This window comes from Trametes versicolor, assembly GCF_000271585.1.
Source record: "Trametes versicolor FP-101664 SS1 unplaced genomic scaffold TRAVEscaffold_11, whole genome shotgun sequence".
Lineage (NCBI taxonomy): Eukaryota > Fungi > Basidiomycota > Agaricomycetes > Polyporales > Polyporaceae > Trametes > Trametes versicolor.
This window is the reverse complement of record NW_007360331.1, coordinates 794,089-813,992: the sequence shown is the minus strand read 5'-3', so window position 1 is coordinate 813,992 and position 19,904 is coordinate 794,089. Positions and strand designations below refer to the sequence as shown.

Here is a 19,904-nt window from a genome sequence, read left to right as displayed (position 1 = left end):
GCGATAGAGACGCGAACGGTGTGAGTGCAGCGCATAGCTGATGTACCTGACAAAAAAACATGGAGGTGCGCGAGCGACCTGGACGCGGGAGTAACGTATAAGTACGACGGTGAAACGGCGAGGTCTGCACCAGCTCCAACTCACCGAGAGCCACCTACACTCGAAGCTCCATCCCACTCATCCTCAACATCTTCACTCCTCTACCACCGACTCCAAGATGTCCAGCGTTGTGATCGGCCACTCCCACATCACTGAGGTTCCCGCCTCCCCGACGAACGATACCGCGCCCACGAGCAACTCTTCCTCCGCCTCACCCGGCCAAGGGCTGCACGTCGTCATCGCGCCGACCACGACACGAGTGCCCTCGAGCCTGACAACTCTTGAAACACCCGTACACGGCCACACTTTGTTCGCCCTTCCCAACAGCGAGGCGCAACTCCCGAGCGCGGATGGTACCCCCGGCACGGGGACCCACGGACACGGGACGCGCCGCTTCGTGTTCCCGCCTCTCGGAAGCGACGCTGCGTCGACCCCGGTGCAGCCGCGCCCCTCTGCCCGCGTCGCGCGCCGGAGCAGTCTGTTCAACGCCGCAGACGAGGCGCACAACGAGGACGGCGAGGAGGATGCTAGGGACGCAACGATCGGGCATCCGCTCTTCGACATCACCCACAACGCGGCCCTGCCGCCTACCATGGACGCGGAGGAGCCGGCCAGTGCGGATGTCGGCGGTCGCTTCGACCAGCCTGAGCCCGTGCGCGGGAGAGACGATGGACCAAGTGGTGAGGCCGACGCCTCGAGGCCGCTCGGTGGGGCCTGAGCCTGGCCCTGACAGTCTAGGGGTTAGAGATTTGGGAAGAGAGGTCGGGGGATATCATTATTCTTGACTTGACTGACACACCGCAGAGTAGGTGTCATATACCACTGTATCCCGGTTATCGTTGTGTACTGCGACCGCGTCTCCCTTGTAGCGTTATACCTAGGATCATCCTTGATATTTATTACTCATACTTGCAAGCGTTGTATGGTTGAGTTGAGTTTCCAGTGTCGTGCGAGCGTCGTGTAGGGGCAAGTCGAGTCTCTAGTGTCGTGATCACATTCGACTTATTGCTGGTTTCACGGCGCTTGTCGCGGGGCCTGACGCGCGAATTTCGCGCCGCGCGCCCGTCTGGAGGGTGTCGACGCGGATCGTCGATAGCTCGCGCAATACTCCATGAAACTCACTATTCCTTTCAGATTTGGATTCTCCTGATCGACGCGGAGGGCACGGTACAAAAATCTGCGCGAAATACGGAGGTTGAGTGAAAGCCTCCTCGGGGACCTCCCCCAAAGCAGAACTAAGATTACTCGCTAGAATCTTGTTCAATACAGCTATAATTTTGTGCAATAGGGTCTATTACAATGTACGGAGGGCACTGATGTTAAACAAACAGAGTACATGAAGTGGTAATACTTGTTGCATATTCGTCTGTTCTGCCCTGCCTCGCCCGAGCTCAGCTACATCTTCTAGATGAGGTTCGTTCATAATCATTTGCGCAGATACATCATCCCGTGTTCAACAACGACTCTTAATAAAGACTTCATTGGCGTTACGGGGATTTTGGATACACACAACAAGGTCTGCTCGCGTGCGATGACGTGGCGCCCGCACTGCGCTGCTGCGCCCCTCAATATCGGCGCTGACGTCGCGAATGGGACGTCCAGGTAGGATAGACATCTAGGGGCGTATAAAGGGATATAGATGCCCCCCAAATGTCGGAAGAAAACCATGCCTGTTAACTCCCTCAAGCCGGGTGAACAGACGATTGCGTACATCCCAACGATCACAGCCAAACAACCTTCATGCCCTCCAAACACATCGGTAGCCTCTGTGAAAGTACATTCCAGCGAGAGTAGGGGACGATGTCGCCCGTTGTGCTGGTTCTGCTTGAAGGCAGGTCCCCGAGGAGGCTTTCACTCAACCTCCGTATTTCGCGCAGATTTTTGTACCGTGCCCTCCGCGTCGATCAGGAGAATCCAAATCTGAAAGGAATAGTGAGTTTCATGGAGTATTGCGCGAGCTATCGACGATCCGCGTCGACACCCTCCAGACGGGCGCGCGGCGCGAAATCCGCGCGACGCGCCCCGCGACAAGCGCCGTGAAACCAGCAATATTGAGACGACTGCTCTGGAAGCGTTAGTTTCGACGTGGGGGTCGCATTGAAAACACCTTACTCACCGTGTACCGTGCGCTCGACACATTTCCCTCCGATACAACAATGCCTTACCGCTCACTCGTCCCGTTTGTACCTCGTTGCGTTCAGCTCGGTGATACCACATGATTCCTTTTGAATCCCTCCGGCGCAGTCGCCCCAATTCAACGCATCCCAGTTTACAATTGCCACAGTGAGAGCCTAGCATTGCGAGCTTTTGACAGAAAGATTCAAGTCAAACATGGTAGCGAGATGGTGGACGTATCGGGAAGAGCGGCAACCCTGCGCAGACGCGCATCTTGCCTTCCGCCATCATCAGCAGCATCAGCAAGAGAGTTCCCTGCAATGTGTCCGGCACGCAAATACAACGTCAAGAACAGGTCAAGACGTACAAGGGAGAACGTCGGTCAGAAGAACGTGCTCGTTGTTTCTGACGACAAGATGCGGCCGCGCGACATGCGGCCAACACGTGTAAAATAGCCGAGCGCGGTCGAATAAATCTGTGACGCAGCCCTCCTTCCCTCCTTGACCCCAGTCCACATTCCCGCCATGGCCCACAGCAACTACTCCCAGTCGGCCGTCGAGCAGATCAAGAGGCATCCGAAGTACTACCTCAATGGTGGTGACGTTCACTTCTTGGTCAGTTTCTTCCATGGCGCTATCCAGCCCGCTTCGTGCTGAGTGCTGATTGCTGGCCGCCCTCCAGGTCGAGAACTACATCTATCGCGTTCACCGATACTTCTTCGAGCGCGAGTCAGCATGGTTCCGTGAAAAGCTCGGGGCGCCGGCGCCCGCGGGGCAGACCCCCAAGGGCTCGTCCGACGCGAACCCCTTCCCGCTGGAGGAGGTCGCCGCGGACGATTTCTCGAAGTTCCTTTGGGTGTTCTACAACCCGTGAGTGTCCGTATCTATAGTCACCCCCAACACCCTCTCAACTACCGCAGCAAATACTCAATATACGACGCTGTGCTCGAGGACTGGGTCGCCATCCTGAAGCTCGCCTTCGACTGGCGGTTCAGCGAGGTCAAGAAGCTCTGCAGCCGCGAGCTGGAGAAGTACGAGATTGCGCCCGTGCCGAAGATCGAGCTCTACCAGACGTACGAGCTCGACAAGAAGCTGCTCATCCCGTCATACATGGCGATCTGCCTGCGCGCGGAGCCGCTCTCGCTCAAGGAGGGTCGCCACCTCGGCCTCGAGACCGCGCTCCTGCTTGCGACCGCGCGTGAATGTGCGCGCGGGAAGCCGCTTGCAAACGGCGCGCGGAGTCCCACGGCCGCGGAGCTCGAGGAGGAAGACATGGTGTCGATCATCAAGGAGATTTTTGGGCTGACAGCTGGCCCCCCTTCTCCCTCGTTAACCCCCCTGGACAAAGGTACAGGCGTGGCGACGTTCACGGGCATCGCGCCCACCCCCACCACCTCTCCCCGCAAGGGGATCGGGGCGTCGGTGGGGACTGTGACTAGGGAGCTCGGCGGCGGGGCCAACGGCAAGCCCGTGCCGGTTCCACCTGAGTCGCCGACGAAGCCCTCGGCTGCGGCCAGGACGACGAACACGACATCGACGGCGGAGTCGGTACCGACCATCGCGAAGCCTGCGGCGCCTCATCCGTCGTTGACGGCGTCCGCTAGCGCCGCGCGGTCGAAGTCGCCCCCGCCCACCCCGTCGCCGTTCTCCGGCTTCGGCTCTGGCTTCGGTGCGTTCAGCTCCCTCGTGGGCAACGTCGCGGGCGAGCTCCTCGGCACGTCCTCCTCCCCCACACTCGCTCCATCGTCGCCCTCGCAACCGGCCGCTAACCCGCCCGCAGGCACCAACGCGCCAGCGTCCACCACGACCACGCCCAACCCGGCCGCGGGCAAGCCCACGACGACCACGACGCCCGCCACAGGTCAAGCGGTCTCCTCTTCCACGTCCGATTTCCAAACCCGACTGACGGCCGTTTGCCAAACGCAGGGGACCTCCTTGGCTCCACTGCAAACGCAGGACCTCCCGCCCCCGGGAAAGACGCCAAAGACGGCGGCAAGGAACCCCCAACCGTGGCCAAGCCCGCCGGCGATGCTAAAGAGCCAGCCACCCCCATCGGTGACAAAGGCCCTCTCAACACCCTCAAGACCGGAGACACCGCAGCCGGTGGAGACGACGGCGCAGACACCGGCGACGAAGGGGGGTTCCAAGGCGCGAAGAAAGGCAAAAAAGGCAAACGCCCAGGCGGCAAGTAGCGTGGCAGTCGCTGTGCCAGAGAAGGCTGGAGAGGCGGATGGGAGCGGCGCGCCGCTGGATGCTACGAACACTGTTTACGACCCTACGGACTCTACGGAACCCACGAATACGATTGGCGGTGCAGGCACCGATGTTGTTGTCACCACGAACCTTGGTCCGAGCGCCGTAGGCGAGAGTGCGGAGGCTGCGCTGGCTTCGAATCCCGCTGCCGGTGGCGAAGAGGAACAGGCTGTGGAGCTGGGTGCAGGCGGAGAGGGTGAGCAGCAGGACAAGCACGACGCTCAACCGGGATCTTCGGAAGCCGCCATCACCTCGCAGCCCCAAGATACGACCCTGGCAAATAGCCAGGAGGCAGCCTCTGAAGATCTCAACGCGGGCGATCCGACGTCAGGAACCTCGCAGAAAGGCGTGGCTGATCCTTCCCCCACCGCCCCGTCTGACCTCGCAGGAGAGGGCGCGGCAACTGACGTAACGTCGACGGAGCCTGGGGCTCAAGACGACGCTGTGAAGGTGAACGCCGCAGGAGAAGCAGCGCGAGCAAGCGATCCAGCCTCGGGTACGGAGGGTGCTGCTGTGAAGGATGGGGCCGCAGTCGAGAACAAGGGCACTCCCACTCCCGTGGCCGATGCTTCGCCCTCGAAAGAGCTGTCGAACGGGGACAGTACCACCAACACCGATAAGGCACTTCCCCCTCCTCCAGGCGAGGCGGAGTCCGCGGGTGCTGCTGACGAGTCTGAGACAGCCGCAGGTACGACTGTCGCTCAGTCTGCAGATAATGTCGATGCCGATGACAACGCCTGGGGCTTTGGCTTTTAGGGACGCCTCCTCCGGAGCAGGAGAGTCTGATCGACTTGTGAACGTGTCTGCTGTCTTTTTTGCTCCATGCGTTTGGGTCTGGCTTGATGCTCGATCTCTGCGCGGACTGGATGGAAGTGTTGTCTGTTGTACTTGTAAAGTGCCTCGCTCAGACTCTCTGGTGTACTTCTTCTCGCTGTTGTATCACTGTTTCCATAAACCCCAATCTACCCGTCCTTGTCAATGTATTTTATTGTTGAAGTCGACGTCTGGCTTTGCTGGGCCCCGGTGGCGAATTATAGTATAATCAGGTACGCAGACCGGAACAGACTAACCTTGGGGACGACGTTGTGGACCCAGGATGACTCTGATCCACGAGGACTCTAGCTGATGGATGAGGAAAATCCGGAACCCGACTGGGCGAGTAGTAGAAGGAAGGGATGCCGTTCAATGCACCGTAAAGGCGAGGCACAGCCACCATTTCGTACCATACATACCTTACCCGAACCACCTCCTCCTCGTCCCTCATCCTACTCTGCTCTAACACCACCCATGCCATCGTGCCTACTACTCGATCCACTTTCCTCGAAGCTGGGCGCGCTCTACCTCCACCGGCGGTCGTGTGCAGAATAGTATGACAAGTCTGGCCTGGCCTGCCTCGTGCCCGCCCTCGACCCTCTCGCCCGCTCAGCTGACGTCAACGCCCTGCCTCAGTCCTATCTTGAGACATGCCCTTACCGCTCATGCAGAACGCACCTTTGGCCCAGGATGATATGACTGAGCTGCGATGAGCACCATGGGCCGCGAGATACGTGCTACATAATCCTCACTCGAAGCATACGTGTTCGCATAGAAGAGCGATGCTTGTATAGACCAGGCCTGCTGCCTCGTAATTCGAGTCAAGGATGGTCAACGGAGCGCCATTCAAGGTTCGTACTCCGAGCCGTCCATGAATATCCAGAACATGCTCCGCTAGGACGCCCATCCCGGCAGAGCCTGCCTCGCCCGACCGCTCCCTGATCCTTCCCAATCTAATCCCCGGCAACCGCCCTGGCACGATTGGTGAATGACCCACCCGCCTCTCAATGTTCCACAGCTTTCCTCGTGCGGCGAGGCCTGCACGTTGTCTCGCGGATGCATATAACCTTCATGCTCGTGCTCCCGTATCCCCGCTACCCCTCGCTCTAACCTCTCCTGCTACTCGTACCTCCCAGACCTTTTTCCCCAGTCCCTAGCTTTGTCAATGGCCACAATCAGCGGTGCACGCGTCGGCCTCTACGTTGTCCTAGTACGTCTCTTCCCCGACTCGTCTCCCGTGCCTCCGCTGACCGCCCGCGCTGTCCCGCCCAACAGTGGCTTTTCTCCGCCGTCCTCCTCGGACTTACCGCCACCCGCCTCCACTATACCCTCCGCCTCCCGCCAGGTGACCCGCTCAACAATGGCCTACCCTTCTACGACCCCATCGTCGCAGAGCTCCTTGTCACTTCCGTCCTCGCGATGATTTGGTCCTCGTTTATGTACGTCATTCTTCTCGCCCCGCACCCAGGCGGCCTCGCGCGTCCCTGCTTCATTCATATCTTGCGCGCGGTACCTGCGCATATGAAGAGTGTGTCGTGCAGGAGAACGTCAGCGGTGGCGTAAGGCGCATGGAGCGCGGCGCGCGGTCTATGTTATGTCGGACGGTGGTGCTGACCGCGCGGCACAGTATCCACGTCATCCACAGGAGCTACGACTATGGTCGCATCTCAACCTTCGCGGGCGAACTTGTCGGCCTCATGGGCCTCTTCGCTCTTTTCCTCGTCGGCGCTGCAATCTCCTCCGTACGTCCCGCTTTCCTCACATATCTTGGCGCTTGCATGCCGCTAACGCGCGCGGGGGCCTTGCAGACCTTCTGGGGCAACCTTTTCTGGTGCCACCAGTTCTGGCAGTGCCGCATCCTGACGGTGCTCGTCGCGTTCGCGTGGATGTGCTGGGTGCTTGTGTTCATCCTCGTCTTCGTGAGCACGATGTTCGCCGTCGCGAACGCCGCGTTCTTCCATCCGCTCCACGGGCGCTACGACGCGCGCGACAGCTACTTCCGTGAGTCTGCCCTTCCTCCCTTCGAGGCCATGTTGATGAACATCGCGCCCGTGCGGTGACAGAGCGCGAGCCGAAGCGCAGGCGGTGCGGCGTTTTCTAGGTCCAGTTGAATCGTTATTTTGCCCGGGAATGACTGTTGTATGTGTACTTTCTGTTGACGTTCTTCATGAGCAGTGTGATGAGTTTGCGTGGACATATACGAGACCGCTGTATGATGTGTACATAGTGATAAGTACCGCGCCCAGCGCGCTCTCTACGGTATATAATGTCTACGGTATATCGCGCTCTCTACGGTATATAATGAGACCCATGAAATCGGATGCCACTCGATCAAGTGCCCATGTCGATCCCGAAAGCTTCAGCCACCAGCCGTGCGGTCCCAGGAATGGCTGTCGGGGACGCCTTTGCAGTCGTCTTACGCGGCTGCACCCCGCGCCCAGGCGCCACATCGCCCTGCGCAAGATAGTCCTTCGGAATGCTCCGATGCACCCCTTCGCCATGACCCGCGTTCCTCACAGGAGGCCGCCCAGCACCCACCGCACCCGCACCCGTTCCTGCCGCAAGCCGTGCAGCCGCGCTCCGCGTGAGCGTGTGGTACCCGCCCTTCCCGGCAGAGCTATGCTTCCGTGCCTGCAGTTCCTCCCGTACCTGTGCCACGCGCGTCGCGGTCGCGAGCCCCAGCCGTGCCGCCTCGTCGAGCGACAACGGCTGCGGGCGCTCGCAGAGCGCGGTGTACGCGGCGAGCGCCCAGCGTCCGCCGAGATCGAACTCTCGCGCGAGGAGGACACGGTCGACTGCAGGCAGAGCGAGGGATTGGAGCTGGCGTAGTGCGAGCGCGCGCACGGAGGCGAGCTCCCAGCGTGATGCGAGGGAGAGGATGGAGTGCCATTCGGCCGCGGAGGTGGGTTTTGGGGTGTTAAAATCGCTATAGGGGAGCGGTCAGAGTGGGGCGGTGGGCTTGCGCACAAAGGGCTTACGGAGGATAGAGAACCCAAAGTAGGCGTTCGAAGTCGGTCGCAGAGATGCCGGAGAAGGTGAGCGGGTTCGTGTCGTCGTCGCCTTCTATGGGCTGGCCCAAGTTGGGGCCCGTAGGAAGGCTGAAGAGGTCCTTGAATACAACAGAATGTCTCGTGAACGTCGAGCGGAACAGCCTGAATAGGGTGTTCTCGACCTGAATAGCTGTCAGTTTTTCGTCATGAAAGTTGCCTTGAATACGTACCAGGATGACCAAGTTCCCGTCCTCAAAGTAATACTCTGCATGTCGAACTGGAGATGCTGGCACCGGGCTTATAGGAGTTCCAGAAACGCGTGGTGGAGCAGGAGCAGGAACGGGGAGGCCGCTGAACATAGTGAAGAAATGAGTGCTGTTCGTCTGCTGAAGCAGACGTGAAAAGACGGGTATAAGAGTGTTTGAGAGAGACTGCGTGGGCATGCACACACCGTGCAGGAGACATGAGTATAGTATACATTGCAGATCGAGTGTCAAAACACTAAGTTACATGGTATCCTGCCCGTACCCATATGTCAGTGGAGAGAGACAAACTCGACACGTAGGGAATACATACTTCAAGCTCTCGTCAGGAACGAAATGTCACATCAATCAACCGCTAACCCACGACTCGCTAGAACAGTGCGAAACTCCTCATACGTATCCTTTCCCAACACTGCAAAGACAACGTGGTCGAAGGAGTCCTTGAACCGCGAATCGTCCTCGATCAATAGGTCCGCCCATATCCTCGCCACGGTCCCGACGTTATTCTTGAACACCCCCGTCCCGAAGCTGCCGAGCACGAGGCTACGGACCCCTTTCGTCTCGAACAAGAACAAGATCCGGGCCATCCGCTCGCGCATCGCCTGCTCGATCTTGTCTTCCACCCCGGCTCCAGCGACGCGCCCATGCAATGTGGTCCGCACTACCCCCGCGTTGACCGCCGGGCTCGTCAAAACGTCGACGTAGGCCGGCGAGACCCACGCCCCCGCGTCGTCACGGAACACCGTAACCGCGGGCGAGTATATCATCGCGTGCGAGTAGTAGCCGCCCTTCGGATCGCGGTTGTGCAGCGTGTAGAACGCCTGCGCGGTGCGCGTCATGAGGGTCGGGTACAGTGTCGACGAGCGCGCGATGGATTCCTCCTGTGCCTGTGCCCCGGAGAGGAAGCCTCCCCCAGGCTTCTTCGCAGATGCGAAGTTGAGCACCCCGATTTTCGGTGGAGATGTTTCGGGGGAGTCGGGACGCAGAGCGTCAGACAGGAGCCGCACGCCTTCGAGCGTGGAGACCTCGAGGATAGAGAAGTTCGTAGAGTCGTTGTCTGGGCGTGGGGGAGGTGGGATATTTGACCATGTGGAGAGCATGGAGTCAGGCGCATAGTACTGTGTGTGCTGTTTGGATACTTTCACAGACAGGCTAAGGTCGTATGTCGTTCCGTCGAGGGTGTAGTGCCCGTCGTCAATCGCGTCCAGAGTGCCCTCCGTGATGCCTTTGAGTCGCGTACGGCGATCGCTCATCTTCTGAAGTCATGCATGTGAGTGTTGCAACTTCTCAAGTATGATGCAATGAAACGATTATACTTACGATAGCTGTTCCGCAGACAGTTTTATGAATAGCGTAGTGATGGAGAGCGTGTTGATCAGGTCCACTGAAAGCTCGTGGCGATCTGAGAGGAGCAGAAAAGGGAGACGCGTGTCTCAATCTTGCCCTTGTACCACTATATGTTCTCCTGGCTAAGCTCTTGAGTCAGATGTTTCCACGAGTCAAAGTGGAAGGGGGGGGGGGGGTTGGAGTTCGTAGAGACTGCCAGTGAGGCTGTACACCGGTGCCGTCGTGGCTAAATTGACATTTGTGGCGCTACGTGACTCTGACCAGTTCCGAGCCCGCAAGGCGGTTCCTTAGGGCGAGGGTGTGTGGTATGCAAAGTTTCTCTGCGCTATGTCAAGCTTCAAGCTTCAAGACTGGCCAGGGTGGCCGTTGTGGTCAGAAACGAATGTGTACAAGGTTGGGCGGATCTTCGGAGATTGCCATGCAGATCGAGCAGATCTCAGATCTAATCTTTACCAAACGACCGATCGCGAGTTGAGACTTTGTTTTTCCCCGCCAGTACACACTTGAAGCGTTCACATCGTGCTACAGTTATGTTTTACATCGTTGGACTCGGGCTCTGCGATGAGAAAGATATCACCGTGCGCGGCCTAGAGGCAAGTATTTCTAGCATATGATTGCGTAATTTACCATTTTTACTGAATATATACCCGCAGGCTGTGAAGGGATCTACGCGGGTATATCTGGAGGCATATACCAGCATTCTGATGGTTCAGAAAGAACGGCTGGTATGTTCTCTCATATGTTTCTCTTCACATACTGAGCGATCATGCAAGGAAGCATTTTACGGGAAAGAACTGATCGTGGCGGATCGCGACATGGTCGAGACGCAAAGCGACGATATCCTTGCCAACGCCGGTACAGAAGACGTCTCCCTGCTCGTCGTGGGGGACCCGTACGGGTGAGCCTAGCCCATCACGGCCGCAGCATATCACCGATGACGAGGCTCTGCAGCGCCACGACGCACACCGACATCGTCCTCCGTGCGCGCGCACTGAACATCCCTACGCGCGTGATCCACAATGCCTCGATCATGAACGCGGTGGGCGCATGCGGCTTGCAGCTGTACAACTTCGGGCAGACGGTCTCGCTCGTGTTCTTCACGGACTCTTGGCGGCCGGACAGCTTTTACGACCGCATCAAGGAGAATGCGGACCTCGGCATGCACACGCTCGTACTGCTAGACATCAAGGTCAAGGAGCAGAGCGAAGAGAACCTTGCAAGGTCTGCCCAGTCCTATGAAAGTAGTCATCACTCGCTCACCGCTAAACGATAGGGGACGGAAAATCTACGAGCCGCCGCGGTACATGTCTATTCCAACTGCGGTTTCGCAGCTCGTCGAGGTCGAAGAGAAGCGGCAAGGCGGGTCGCTCAAGCCTGACGAAACTCTAGCAATAGGCCTCTCACGCGTCGGCGGCGGATCTGAGGAGCGCGTCGTGGCAGGGACCCTTGCAGAGCTGCTATCCCAGCCGCCCGAGGTGTTCGGGGAGCCGCTGCACAGTCTGGTCATCGTCGGCAAGCGGGTGCACCACTTGGAGGTCGAGTATGCGGAGAGCTTTGCAGTGAACAGGGAGACATGGAGGGGTGTGGCACAGCGTGTGTATGGATGCTCCCTCGACTGAATAATTACAGGGACTGGGGCAGTCTCACCGAGTACACCGGATCCCCGAAGAATTTTGCGCGATCAAGGACCGCACTCGCTACTCAAGCCGAACTCCGCAGGGTTGGTCGATTAATGACCCTGAGCATTTCGCGCATGTATTGCGGGCATACGCAGATCCGAAGCTTCCCGGTACCGAGCTCATGTGCGCTCACATCCGGCGTACAACTAAGTTGCAGCGGTCAATGTCGTCCGGGATGACCGAGAACGCCGAACGCCCCGAGCCACAAGCATCTGGTGAGCCCTAGAGCAGTCTGCGTACCACTGATTGCTCTCTAACTTGATGGCAGGCCGGTCACCGTTTCGAAACGCTCAGAACATACTCGGCGCTGCTCTTGCATCATGCTTCATGGAGCGCGTACCCACGAGGCCCTTCCGCGGCGGCATCTCAGATCCCAAAGGTACCCCACATTGTAACGCGCTTCCCCTGAGTGGCACCCACCCGAAAAAATGGCACTCCACCTGAGCTCGACCATCCGGGAAACACGATCCGATGTCTCCCGCGAACACGACCAGGTACCATGAGCGGAGCCGGCGCGTGAAGCCGTGAGCCTCTGCATGGAGGAAACAAGCTCTATCACTGTTTTGACGTGTCGGCGTTCATCCTCGGCCTGTTCGGTCTCACTTTCGTCTACATACCACACATAATAGGCCTGTAATCGTTCGTACGCAGCTGGCTACAAACACCGGTGGCAGTTGGGCGTGATGACGGTGTGTTGCGTACGTTTGCGGAAAGCCATGCGAACTACGCAAGGAGTCACGCGACTCCGCCGCGTGCTCGCAGTGCGGACTCCGAATGCGACCATTCTGCCTCAAACCGCCACGAACGGAGTGCCTGCACAGTGCGCATAAGTACGTACGGGGCGCAAGGTACGGGGCTAGGACGGTAGCAGCACCCGCAGTGCACCCAGGAACCCCAGGAACGAGGGAGGAGCGGCGGAGAGGCACAGGCCCTTTGCTCCCGCCGGCACAAGAAGTCATCCGATCCAGCAGATCTTGGGCGCATCGCACGGACATCGCGGCCAAGAAGGCGGCCAGGGACGCGCGGGACGATACGTACACGGCGACGCCTGGGAACGATAGCTTATAAAGTGGGCGACCTCGGAGCCGCGCTCGCCTTCTCGTTCTCGTCTCATTGCCACCCCGCACAGGTCTCACACCCACATCGGCCCCTGCCTCGACCGTGCTGTACACAGCCCAAAGAACACCCGCACGTCGTGTACGTCTCGGTGCACAGGATGATGCGGTTGTTCAGGAACTGATGCCGGTCGTAGCCTCACCCCCAGAGCAGCAATCCTGGCGCCCATTCGGAAAGCTCGTTTTCAGACTTTGACCATGGCTCTGCCGAAATTCTCGGTGGCGGAGTATCTCCCGCTGGATGTCATACCTTTAATCCTGGAGCACCTCGCGGATCGCAGGGACCTGCACACGTGCGCCCGGGTCTCGAAGGCCTTTTACCACGCAACGACTCCGCTCCTGTATCGCACACTCGATGTTCGTGTGACAGACTACAACAACAAGGTACGCGTGTCTATCAGAATCCTCGAGACTGGCTTTTCTGATCCGTTCTTGCTGTTCGGTAGCGCCCAGTGGTGCTGCATCCATCCACGACGATTCTCAAGAGGCCGGAATACGCGAAATACGTGCGGCATGTCCGAGAGAACGGTTTGACATGTACCTTGTCGTCCTTTGTCCCCGCACTAAGCTCACTTCGCAGGTGCTGTCGGATTCCACCGTCCTGACCTCATCGCCCAATGCAGAAAAGCCCTTCGGCTGTGCGTGCACCTCGAAGGCTTCACCTGGAGCGACGACAGCACCGAAGGCATGGACGAGAGCGACTTCATCGCGTACCTCGAAATCCTGCAGACGCTCCCGCTGCGCGAGCTCGTCATCCGCACGTTCTACGGCCTGAGCGACACGGTGTGGGAACGGCTGCAATGCTTCACCGCGCTCACGAAGGTCTCGATCTGGTGCATGGAGGGCAAGCCGCGGATCCTGCAGGGCTGGTCCGAGAAGCTCGGCGCGAGCCTCACGCACCTCGAGTTGGGTGTCAGTTCCCTTTCCCGCGCCCATCCGCTCTGCCGTACGTCCTGATCTCATCATGCCCCCCGCGGCGTTGTGCAGCGCTGCTCAGGCGTGCCCGCCTCGATTCTCATTTCAGTCCTCGCCCACCTGCCCCGCCTCCGCGCGCTGCGGCTCAAGGGCGCGCCATCCGCGGCAATACTCGAAATCCTCACGTTCTTGCCGCACCTCGAGACGCTCGACACGGAATATTTTGGCGCGGCAACGCTCTCACGCTACGACGACGTGCCCGCGGCGAACCTGCGCGAACTCACCGTACGCACAAGCTCGGTGCACATTCAAGGCTTCCAGCAGCTGTGGCCATGGATTCGCCGGCTGACGCCGCGCACGAGTCTCGAGTCGCTTACGCTAAACGCATTCTCGACACAGGGCGAAGCGTTTGTGCCGCGCGCGTTCCTGCTCGACATGGCGCACACGCACGGCGCGACACTCAAGCACATCAACGCGGACTCGACGCAGATGACGCTCAAGGACCTCGAGTGCCTGTGCACGGTCTTCCCCCAGCTGCAGACGCTGTCCTGCTCGGCGATGTTCAGCGCGGAGACGGTGCGTTCGATTGGCTTCTCGCGCGGATTTGTGGCTAATGCACTGAGTAGGAGGCGTATGAGGACGCGGTGCGTAAAGCTGACAATCTCCGCGAGCTGCGGATGAACATCAACAACTGGGCGCACATACGCATGGAAAGCCTGGAAAAGACCGCCGTCGAAAAGTCCGTGCGGAATATGATGCTCCGTGAGGGCTCAGTGCTGAGGGTGGTCGGGATGGGCTCCACCGTCTATCGGGTGCGTCTGATTTTAAGTATTCTCCGTGTCCGGCGGAGGTTGTTTACGCCTCGTTTTCAGGGCCAATGGGTGTGTGGCAAGGCAGAGGACGGGACAAATACCCTCCGCTTTGAGATTGTATCGAACGTTGTACAGGATCGATGGGACTAGGATTATGCTGCACTAGGTTTGGGATTTGCGTCTGTTCACTTCACTTGGACTATTATTACGTTTGTCGGATTGGCTGTATATAAGCATAGGCCGCCGTTGACGTCCTGTCGTGTAAAAATATATGCTGTACAAGGGGCAGATGACGAGGGATGTCCGGAAGTAGTATTCTCACATGCGAACGCAGGAGAGGTTCAAAGGAGGTAGGTTCGCGGGAGATGTCACATCCCCCTGCCTCGTCCGCGGCCGCCGCGCATCGGGCCGCCGCGCGGTGCCCCACGACCTGTAGCGTCACTTGTTAGTGGCGCCGAATGGTCTGGTAGAAGCGTGCCCTTACCTCGCGGTGGTCCACCACGCCCCCTCGGTCCCTGTCCGGAAACATGGGAGCCTCTCGCACTGCGGCCCGCTTCCCTTGCGCGGTTTTGCTCATCTTTGACGGCGTCCAGGAGCGTGTCAGGTACTCGCAGATATTTGATCTGGAGGCGCATAGTTAGTGTACTTGTCTCTGGTCGCCGACCACCGCAGCTCCGACCGGAATGATCGCAACGCGACCCCAGCAGTTGGTTCCTCTCGAGGGCATCGCGATCAAGAGTCTCCGCATACGCCAGCGGATAACAGGAGTAGGGAGTAGGGGACGTACCGTGCTCCCCCGAATATAGCATTCTTTCAACTTCCAAAATCGATCACCCTCTGCGCTCGTTTGGTATGCCTCCCGGAGTGTGATGTTCATGAAGTTGTCGCAGTTGACCAAGTGACCGTTAAACGTCTCTCCGTTCTTAAGCTCGACCAACTACGGAGCCGCGGATGTGCAGTCAGTCCTTATAAGTTCAGCGCGACGCGATGGTCCAAGTTGTCCGGAGCGGCGGCTCACCATAGGTTTGTTCTGGGCCGCATTTAGCAGTGAAAGCGGTAACTGTACGATCCGTAATAGTCAGTGCAAGCTTTGAAGCACTTGTACGTGTTCAAATACCATAATTTCGAGGTCGAGTGAGCAGTCGAGCGAACGATGGTGGAGGAGCGGAGACACGAAGCGATGGCCTGCGGTAGCACCTGGTAGCACGCGTCGCCAACTTCCAGTTTGCCGCGCGACGCGCCTTGTCTTCATCCCTCACTCACTCGTCCTCGTTGTTCATCTAAACTCTTTGGAAACCTATTGCGTGTCCCAGCGCCGAAGTGAGAGAAGATTCGCGAGTGTTTTTGAAACTCCAGCCTCTATCCGGGGCTTGTACCGGCGGGATCGACTTCGCTGACGGCGGAACTGCTGCGCGCGCAACAGCCGACTACGCCACTCCCACATTGTGGTCTGCACCACGCGCAACAGCGAGGTCTATATGTTGAAGAAGTACCTGGACGCGTTCTCCGGAGCCTTCAGTGAGTCAACGAGGAACCCCGCAGCGATCCCGCAGCCACCGCAGTCTCGCGCGGGCCATCATGTGTCTCGCCCCGCTATCGCTGCTCGATGGCGAAACGCCCGTGTTGGAGGCGCGATTGATGCAAATTGAGCTCGGACAAGCCGGGACGCCTCCAAGGTGCTCTTTCTCCTCGACGACCACCTCCGCGCTCTTCTGCACTGTGTCACTTCATCCTGACTCGGAACTGCGCTTGAGCCATGATTCTCCCCGACGATACCCCTGAGTCTCCTACGAAGTCCCGCGCGGGCCCGCCGTCTGAGGCGGTAGACGAGGACTTCGTCGCCCCACCCCCTGCATACCCGGGCAACGGCAACAACTCGTCGCGGCACTACGACGTAGAATCGCAAGCAGGCCCATCTAGCGAACCTTTGCTCCAACCACAACATCATGTTGAGCAGGTCGAACCTGCACCTCAGCGGTTCTTCAAAGCGCTAGGCATCGCTGTTCTTATTTGGCTTGTGGTCGGATCGTTTGCACGAAGCGTAGTCTCCGTATCGTATACAGGCCCTCATCCGGGAAGGGTAAGCGACGTTCCCACTTGGCCTTCCTTCGTATTCACTGAATTTTGTTAGGGAAAAAAGGGCCCCGTACCTCGGGTTCTCCCCATACCCCAGGATGGCACAGTAGAGCTCTGCCTCCCCGCGTCATCGCTCTCCGAAAATGTGCATATCGGGCGCACCGCATCCTTTCAGCTTCCCCTCTCCGCCGACCTCTTGTATATCTTTGGGCGGGGTGCCCTCAGCCGAGGTTCCATTACGTTCACTACGTCGACGAACCACTCCCTACCGCGCAACAAAGTGCAAGTCGACATTACACCCACATATGAATCAGCAGCTCTCCTAAGCATGGTGAACTTCTGCCACCTCGAGCGCGCACCAGGAGAAATTGGCGTAGGCATCTTGGTATGTCGATTTCATGACCTTTCTTATAATCGAGACTGACTGGTTGTAGACACCAAAACATGTGTCGGCCGAAGCTGTCCTCGAATTCGCGATAGATGTGCAGTTCCCCGTGATTCGCGACGGCGGGATTGTGCAAGTCAAGGCGTTCGAGACCGACCTGCCGATGTTCAGCCACCATGTGAAGCGCCTGGAGAAGAAGGTTCGCTTCGAGTCGATCTCACTCTTTTCGAAGAATATGCCTATACAAAGTGATGTGAGTCCACACAATAGACACCACCTTCTGTTCGTAGCTTACGAGGCTCGCGCAGTACCTAAGCGCGGACGAAGCCAACGTAGTCACTAGCAACGCAAAAATTTCAGGGACCTACCACGCATCGCGCGGGCTCTTCCTGAAGACGTCGAACGCGGACCTTACCGCAGAAGTCACGCTTTACCACGACGACTCCGCAGCAGCATACACAAACCTGACCTTCCTCAACTCCAACGCGTGAGTCTCCCACCGACTACTCCTCATCCCGTGTCCTTCACTCACACTATCTCCCCTCTCGCAGCGCGATCGACTCCCGAGTCCATCTCCGCTCCACCTCCATGGCCGCCACCGGCGGCTCATACGACGTCCTCGCGCACACCTCGAACGCGCACCTCGACCTGCGCATCCCCATACAGCCCGTCGGCAGCACGCTCGCGCTCGACGCGCGCACAAGCAACGCACCCGCCGCCGTGCACCTCTCGCCTGCGTACGAGGGCGCGTGTCTCGCGGAGACCACGCTCGCCGCCGCCGAGGTCGAGTGCGACCCAAACTCGCGCGACCCCGCGGGGCTCGGCCGGACGCGCGTGTGTGCGCTGCCGCGCCACTCGGCGCAGCGGGTCGTGGGGTGGGCGAGCTGGGACGTGACGGGGACCCACCATGGGCTGGGCGAGGTCAGCGTGGTGACGACGAACACTCCCGCTAGGCTCCTTTTGTAAGTTGGGGCTTTGAGCAGTGCGTTCGCTGTGCGGCGCGAGGTGTACGAGTAGTGTTTATATAGTCAATATTGGCTCCAGTGTAGATAGTGCTCCTTGTTGTTTTTGTCCAGCCTACTGTAATTGTACAACACGCTCCGGTGACCTGCACGGTCATCCTGAGCCTATGAAACAGTGCTCGTACTACACATCACGTCTCGTGCTCCGTACGCGATATACCTCGTTTCCTACAGCTCACCCAGTAGTTGAGCACGTTCCAAACATCGATGCGGCGTCCCCGCTGAGCTCGACGTTCTGGCAGGAGAACGTGGCTGCGCCATACTTGGAGGGCGGTCTGCAAGTGTGCTCAGCGTTACGTCCGTCCAAATAATACAATGAAGGCACGCACGTTACGTTGATGTCGTTCACGTTCACGTCGCTGCAGCGGCCGTCTGGGGAGCAGGAGAGGCTGGCGACAACGGCCTTCTCCTTGCCCGAGGAAGTGCCCGAGATGCTGCGAGCGGCCACGTTCGTCAACTCATATAAAACGCTTGAGTAGGAGGACGCGGCATGCTCACTTATTGAACCAGACGTCCTGGATGTACGTGTTCGACGGGTATTTGGCGCAGTCATCTGCGCTCGTCATGTAGCACTGCAGATACAAACGCAGGGCCTGTGTCAGCAATTGCGCAGTCAGAGCAGAGAAGTGCGGAAACGCACTTGGTCGATGACGACGGGATTGTCAACGTTGCTCTCGACGAAGCCGTCGAATGTGATGTTCTTCACGAGACCCGCGCCGACGCCCTTTCCAGCCCACGCCTTGATGCGAGCGCCGTTCTGCGCGTTCGACATGCGGATGTTTCTGCACGTCGAGTTTCAGTAGTGTTGTATGATGGGAGTGGGAGACAGTACACGTACGTGGCGAGGACGTTTTGGACGATGTCGTACTCTCCAGCGTATTGGCCGAGTGAGCCCACGGATATACCACTATAGTTAGAATTAGTCTCGGAGAGTGAGAAAGGACGAGGGGCCGTACTGAGAGCCATTGCAAGAGAGGTTCGAGACAAGAATGTTGGTTGCGTCTGCGTTTCGACTACCCTCAGCGAAAAGCAACTTGGATAGTGAGATGTAACGCACTAGGCTTGAAGCTCACGCAGTCGTCGCCGTTGTCAATGTTCGAGTCGGCGATGATGACGTTATCGCTTCGGAAGATGTCCCACCCGTCCGTGTTCTTCGCCGCGTTCTTGGATGTCGAAACCGCGGAGATCGTGATGTTGCGGAAGGTGATGTCTTGTCCTTCGTTCACCTGTAGTGGCCCTACGTTAGGCTAGGCTGTATCCGCACTCGCCCTGGTGTTATGTACGCACGAAGTTGATCCACTCGGGACCGTTTATCATGCGGATGTTCTGAACCGTCACGTTCGTGGCCTGGAAGATGGTAAGCAGGATCGGGCGGACAGTCGAGCTATGCTTCGCGCTGCATCGTGCATTAGTATAGGTACTCTACGCTCGACAACATATACTTACAACTCATCATACCAGGCCTGTCCGGAGCCGTCGAGGGTACCTCCGCCGTCAAGGACGATGTTCTTCCCGCCAAGCAGCCAGAAAGCGGCCTGGTCCTGGATGTCGAACGAGAACGAGTTGTCCGTCCAGTAGTCGATATCTGGGTTGAACTTCACGGTGCCCTGAACATTCTGCAATACTAGTGTCAGTATAAGTCACATCATATATCAGGTGTGTAAAGCTTACGATATGTTTGTTGGCGGTTCCTGTCATGTTCAGCTTGCTCTGGATGGAGAGGGTGGTCCCGGCAGGAATAGTCACCGTCGAACACGACGGGTCCGCCGCGGCCTTCAGAAACGCAGGCGCGTCATCGGACCCGCTCGCAGTGAGCGTGCATGTCCCCGACGCCCTGGCATCAAGGGGTGACGGCGAGGCAGCAGCCCAGAATGCGAGAAAGTATACCGAAAGGACGGTGGCTGCGCGGAACGGCAACATTGTGTAGAGTGCGTAGACTTGAGATGCGCTGAGCGGTGCTATTGCGTCTGCACGACCGTCATGCTTTTATGGCTCGCCAAGGTGAATGCAGCCAGCGCAGA

At 58.5% G+C, this 19,904-nt stretch overlaps 10 protein-coding genes across 10 annotated transcripts; 6 read left to right on the top strand and 4 right to left on the bottom strand.

Annotated features, from left to right (window-relative positions):
• Nucleotides 1–217: 217 nt before the first annotated feature.
• TRAVEDRAFT_51787 (uncharacterized protein) lies at nt 218–817 on the top strand (the record flags this gene model as incomplete). Its single annotated transcript, XM_008044549.1, has 1 exon — nt 218–817. The coding sequence occupies one exon, from the start codon at nt 218–220 to the stop codon at nt 815–817; it is 600 nt and encodes a 199-aa protein (XP_008042740.1).
• Nucleotides 818–2,738: 1,921 nt separating this feature from the next.
• Nucleotides 2,739–3,590, top strand: TRAVEDRAFT_131912 (uncharacterized protein; the record flags this gene model as incomplete). The annotated part of the gene is made up of 3 exons (XM_008044810.1): nt 2,739–2,828; nt 2,896–3,083; nt 3,134–3,590. Coding segments are annotated over 3 exons (735 nt in total), but the record flags the coding sequence as incomplete, so codon positions are not given.
• Nucleotides 3,591–6,432: 2,842 nt separating this feature from the next.
• TRAVEDRAFT_173353 (uncharacterized protein) lies at nt 6,433–7,731 on the top strand. Its single transcript, XM_008044809.1, has 5 exons — nt 6,433–6,489; nt 6,555–6,718; nt 6,907–7,021; nt 7,088–7,280; nt 7,343–7,731. Exons 1-5 carry the CDS (start codon nt 6,445–6,447, stop codon nt 7,378–7,380), a joined length of 555 nt encoding a protein of 184 aa, XP_008043000.1. The 5' UTR covers nt 6,433–6,444; the 3' UTR covers nt 7,381–7,731.
• Nucleotides 7,732–7,910: 179 nt separating this feature from the next.
• Nucleotides 7,911–8,553, bottom strand: TRAVEDRAFT_91862 (uncharacterized protein; the record flags this gene model as incomplete). Its single annotated transcript, XM_008044808.1, has 3 exons — nt 7,911–8,205; nt 8,258–8,451; nt 8,500–8,553. Coding segments are annotated over 3 exons (543 nt in total), but the record flags the coding sequence as incomplete, so codon positions are not given.
• Nucleotides 8,554–8,744: 191 nt separating this feature from the next.
• On the bottom strand, nt 8,745–10,023 carry TRAVEDRAFT_31233 (uncharacterized protein). The gene is made up of 3 exons (XM_008044431.1): nt 9,853–10,023; nt 8,846–9,788; nt 8,745–8,787 (listed from the first exon to the last, which is right to left on the bottom strand). Exon 2 carries the CDS (start codon nt 9,783–9,785, stop codon nt 8,877–8,879), a length of 909 nt encoding a protein of 302 aa, XP_008042622.1. The 5' UTR covers nt 9,786–9,788; nt 9,853–10,023; the 3' UTR covers nt 8,745–8,787; nt 8,846–8,876.
• A 376-nt stretch (nt 10,024–10,399) lies between these two features.
• On the top strand, nt 10,400–11,537 carry TRAVEDRAFT_60574 (Diphthine synthase). The gene is made up of 5 exons (XM_008044807.1): nt 10,400–10,472; nt 10,533–10,604; nt 10,653–10,777; nt 10,831–11,100; nt 11,153–11,537. Exons 1-5 carry the CDS (start codon nt 10,410–10,412, stop codon nt 11,496–11,498), a joined length of 876 nt encoding a protein of 291 aa, XP_008042998.1. The 5' UTR covers nt 10,400–10,409; the 3' UTR covers nt 11,499–11,537.
• Nucleotides 11,538–12,871: 1,334 nt separating this feature from the next.
• Nucleotides 12,872–14,550, top strand: TRAVEDRAFT_133040 (uncharacterized protein; the record flags this gene model as incomplete). The annotated part of the gene is made up of 6 exons (XM_008044806.1): nt 12,872–13,057; nt 13,120–13,201; nt 13,254–13,585; nt 13,661–14,164; nt 14,215–14,400; nt 14,461–14,550. The coding sequence occupies 6 exons, from the start codon at nt 12,872–12,874 to the stop codon at nt 14,548–14,550; spliced, it is 1,380 nt and encodes a 459-aa protein (XP_008042997.1).
• Nucleotides 14,551–14,768: 218 nt separating this feature from the next.
• TRAVEDRAFT_39725 (Sm-like ribonucleoprotein) lies at nt 14,769–15,844 on the bottom strand (the record flags this gene model as incomplete). Its single annotated transcript, XM_008044475.1, has 5 exons — nt 14,769–14,830; nt 14,885–15,023; nt 15,188–15,337; nt 15,419–15,460; nt 15,752–15,844. The coding sequence occupies 5 exons, from the start codon at nt 15,842–15,844 to the stop codon at nt 14,769–14,771; spliced, it is 486 nt and encodes a 161-aa protein (XP_008042666.1).
• Nucleotides 15,845–16,156: 312 nt separating this feature from the next.
• TRAVEDRAFT_51781 (uncharacterized protein) lies at nt 16,157–17,827 on the top strand (the record flags this gene model as incomplete). Its single annotated transcript, XM_008044548.1, has 5 exons — nt 16,157–16,480; nt 16,532–16,861; nt 16,911–17,114; nt 17,170–17,348; nt 17,413–17,827. 5 exons carry the CDS (start codon nt 16,157–16,159, stop codon nt 17,825–17,827), a joined length of 1,452 nt encoding a protein of 483 aa, XP_008042739.1.
• A 231-nt stretch (nt 17,828–18,058) lies between these two features.
• TRAVEDRAFT_131837 (glycoside hydrolase family 28 protein) lies at nt 18,059–19,803 on the bottom strand (the record flags this gene model as incomplete). The annotated part of the gene is made up of 10 exons (XM_008044805.1): nt 18,059–18,158; nt 18,213–18,317; nt 18,382–18,455; nt 18,524–18,665; nt 18,722–18,790; nt 18,840–18,885; nt 18,941–19,109; nt 19,171–19,279; nt 19,330–19,499; nt 19,555–19,803. 10 exons carry the CDS (start codon nt 19,801–19,803, stop codon nt 18,059–18,061), a joined length of 1,233 nt encoding a protein of 410 aa, XP_008042996.1.
• Nucleotides 19,804–19,904: the final 101 nt, after the last annotated feature.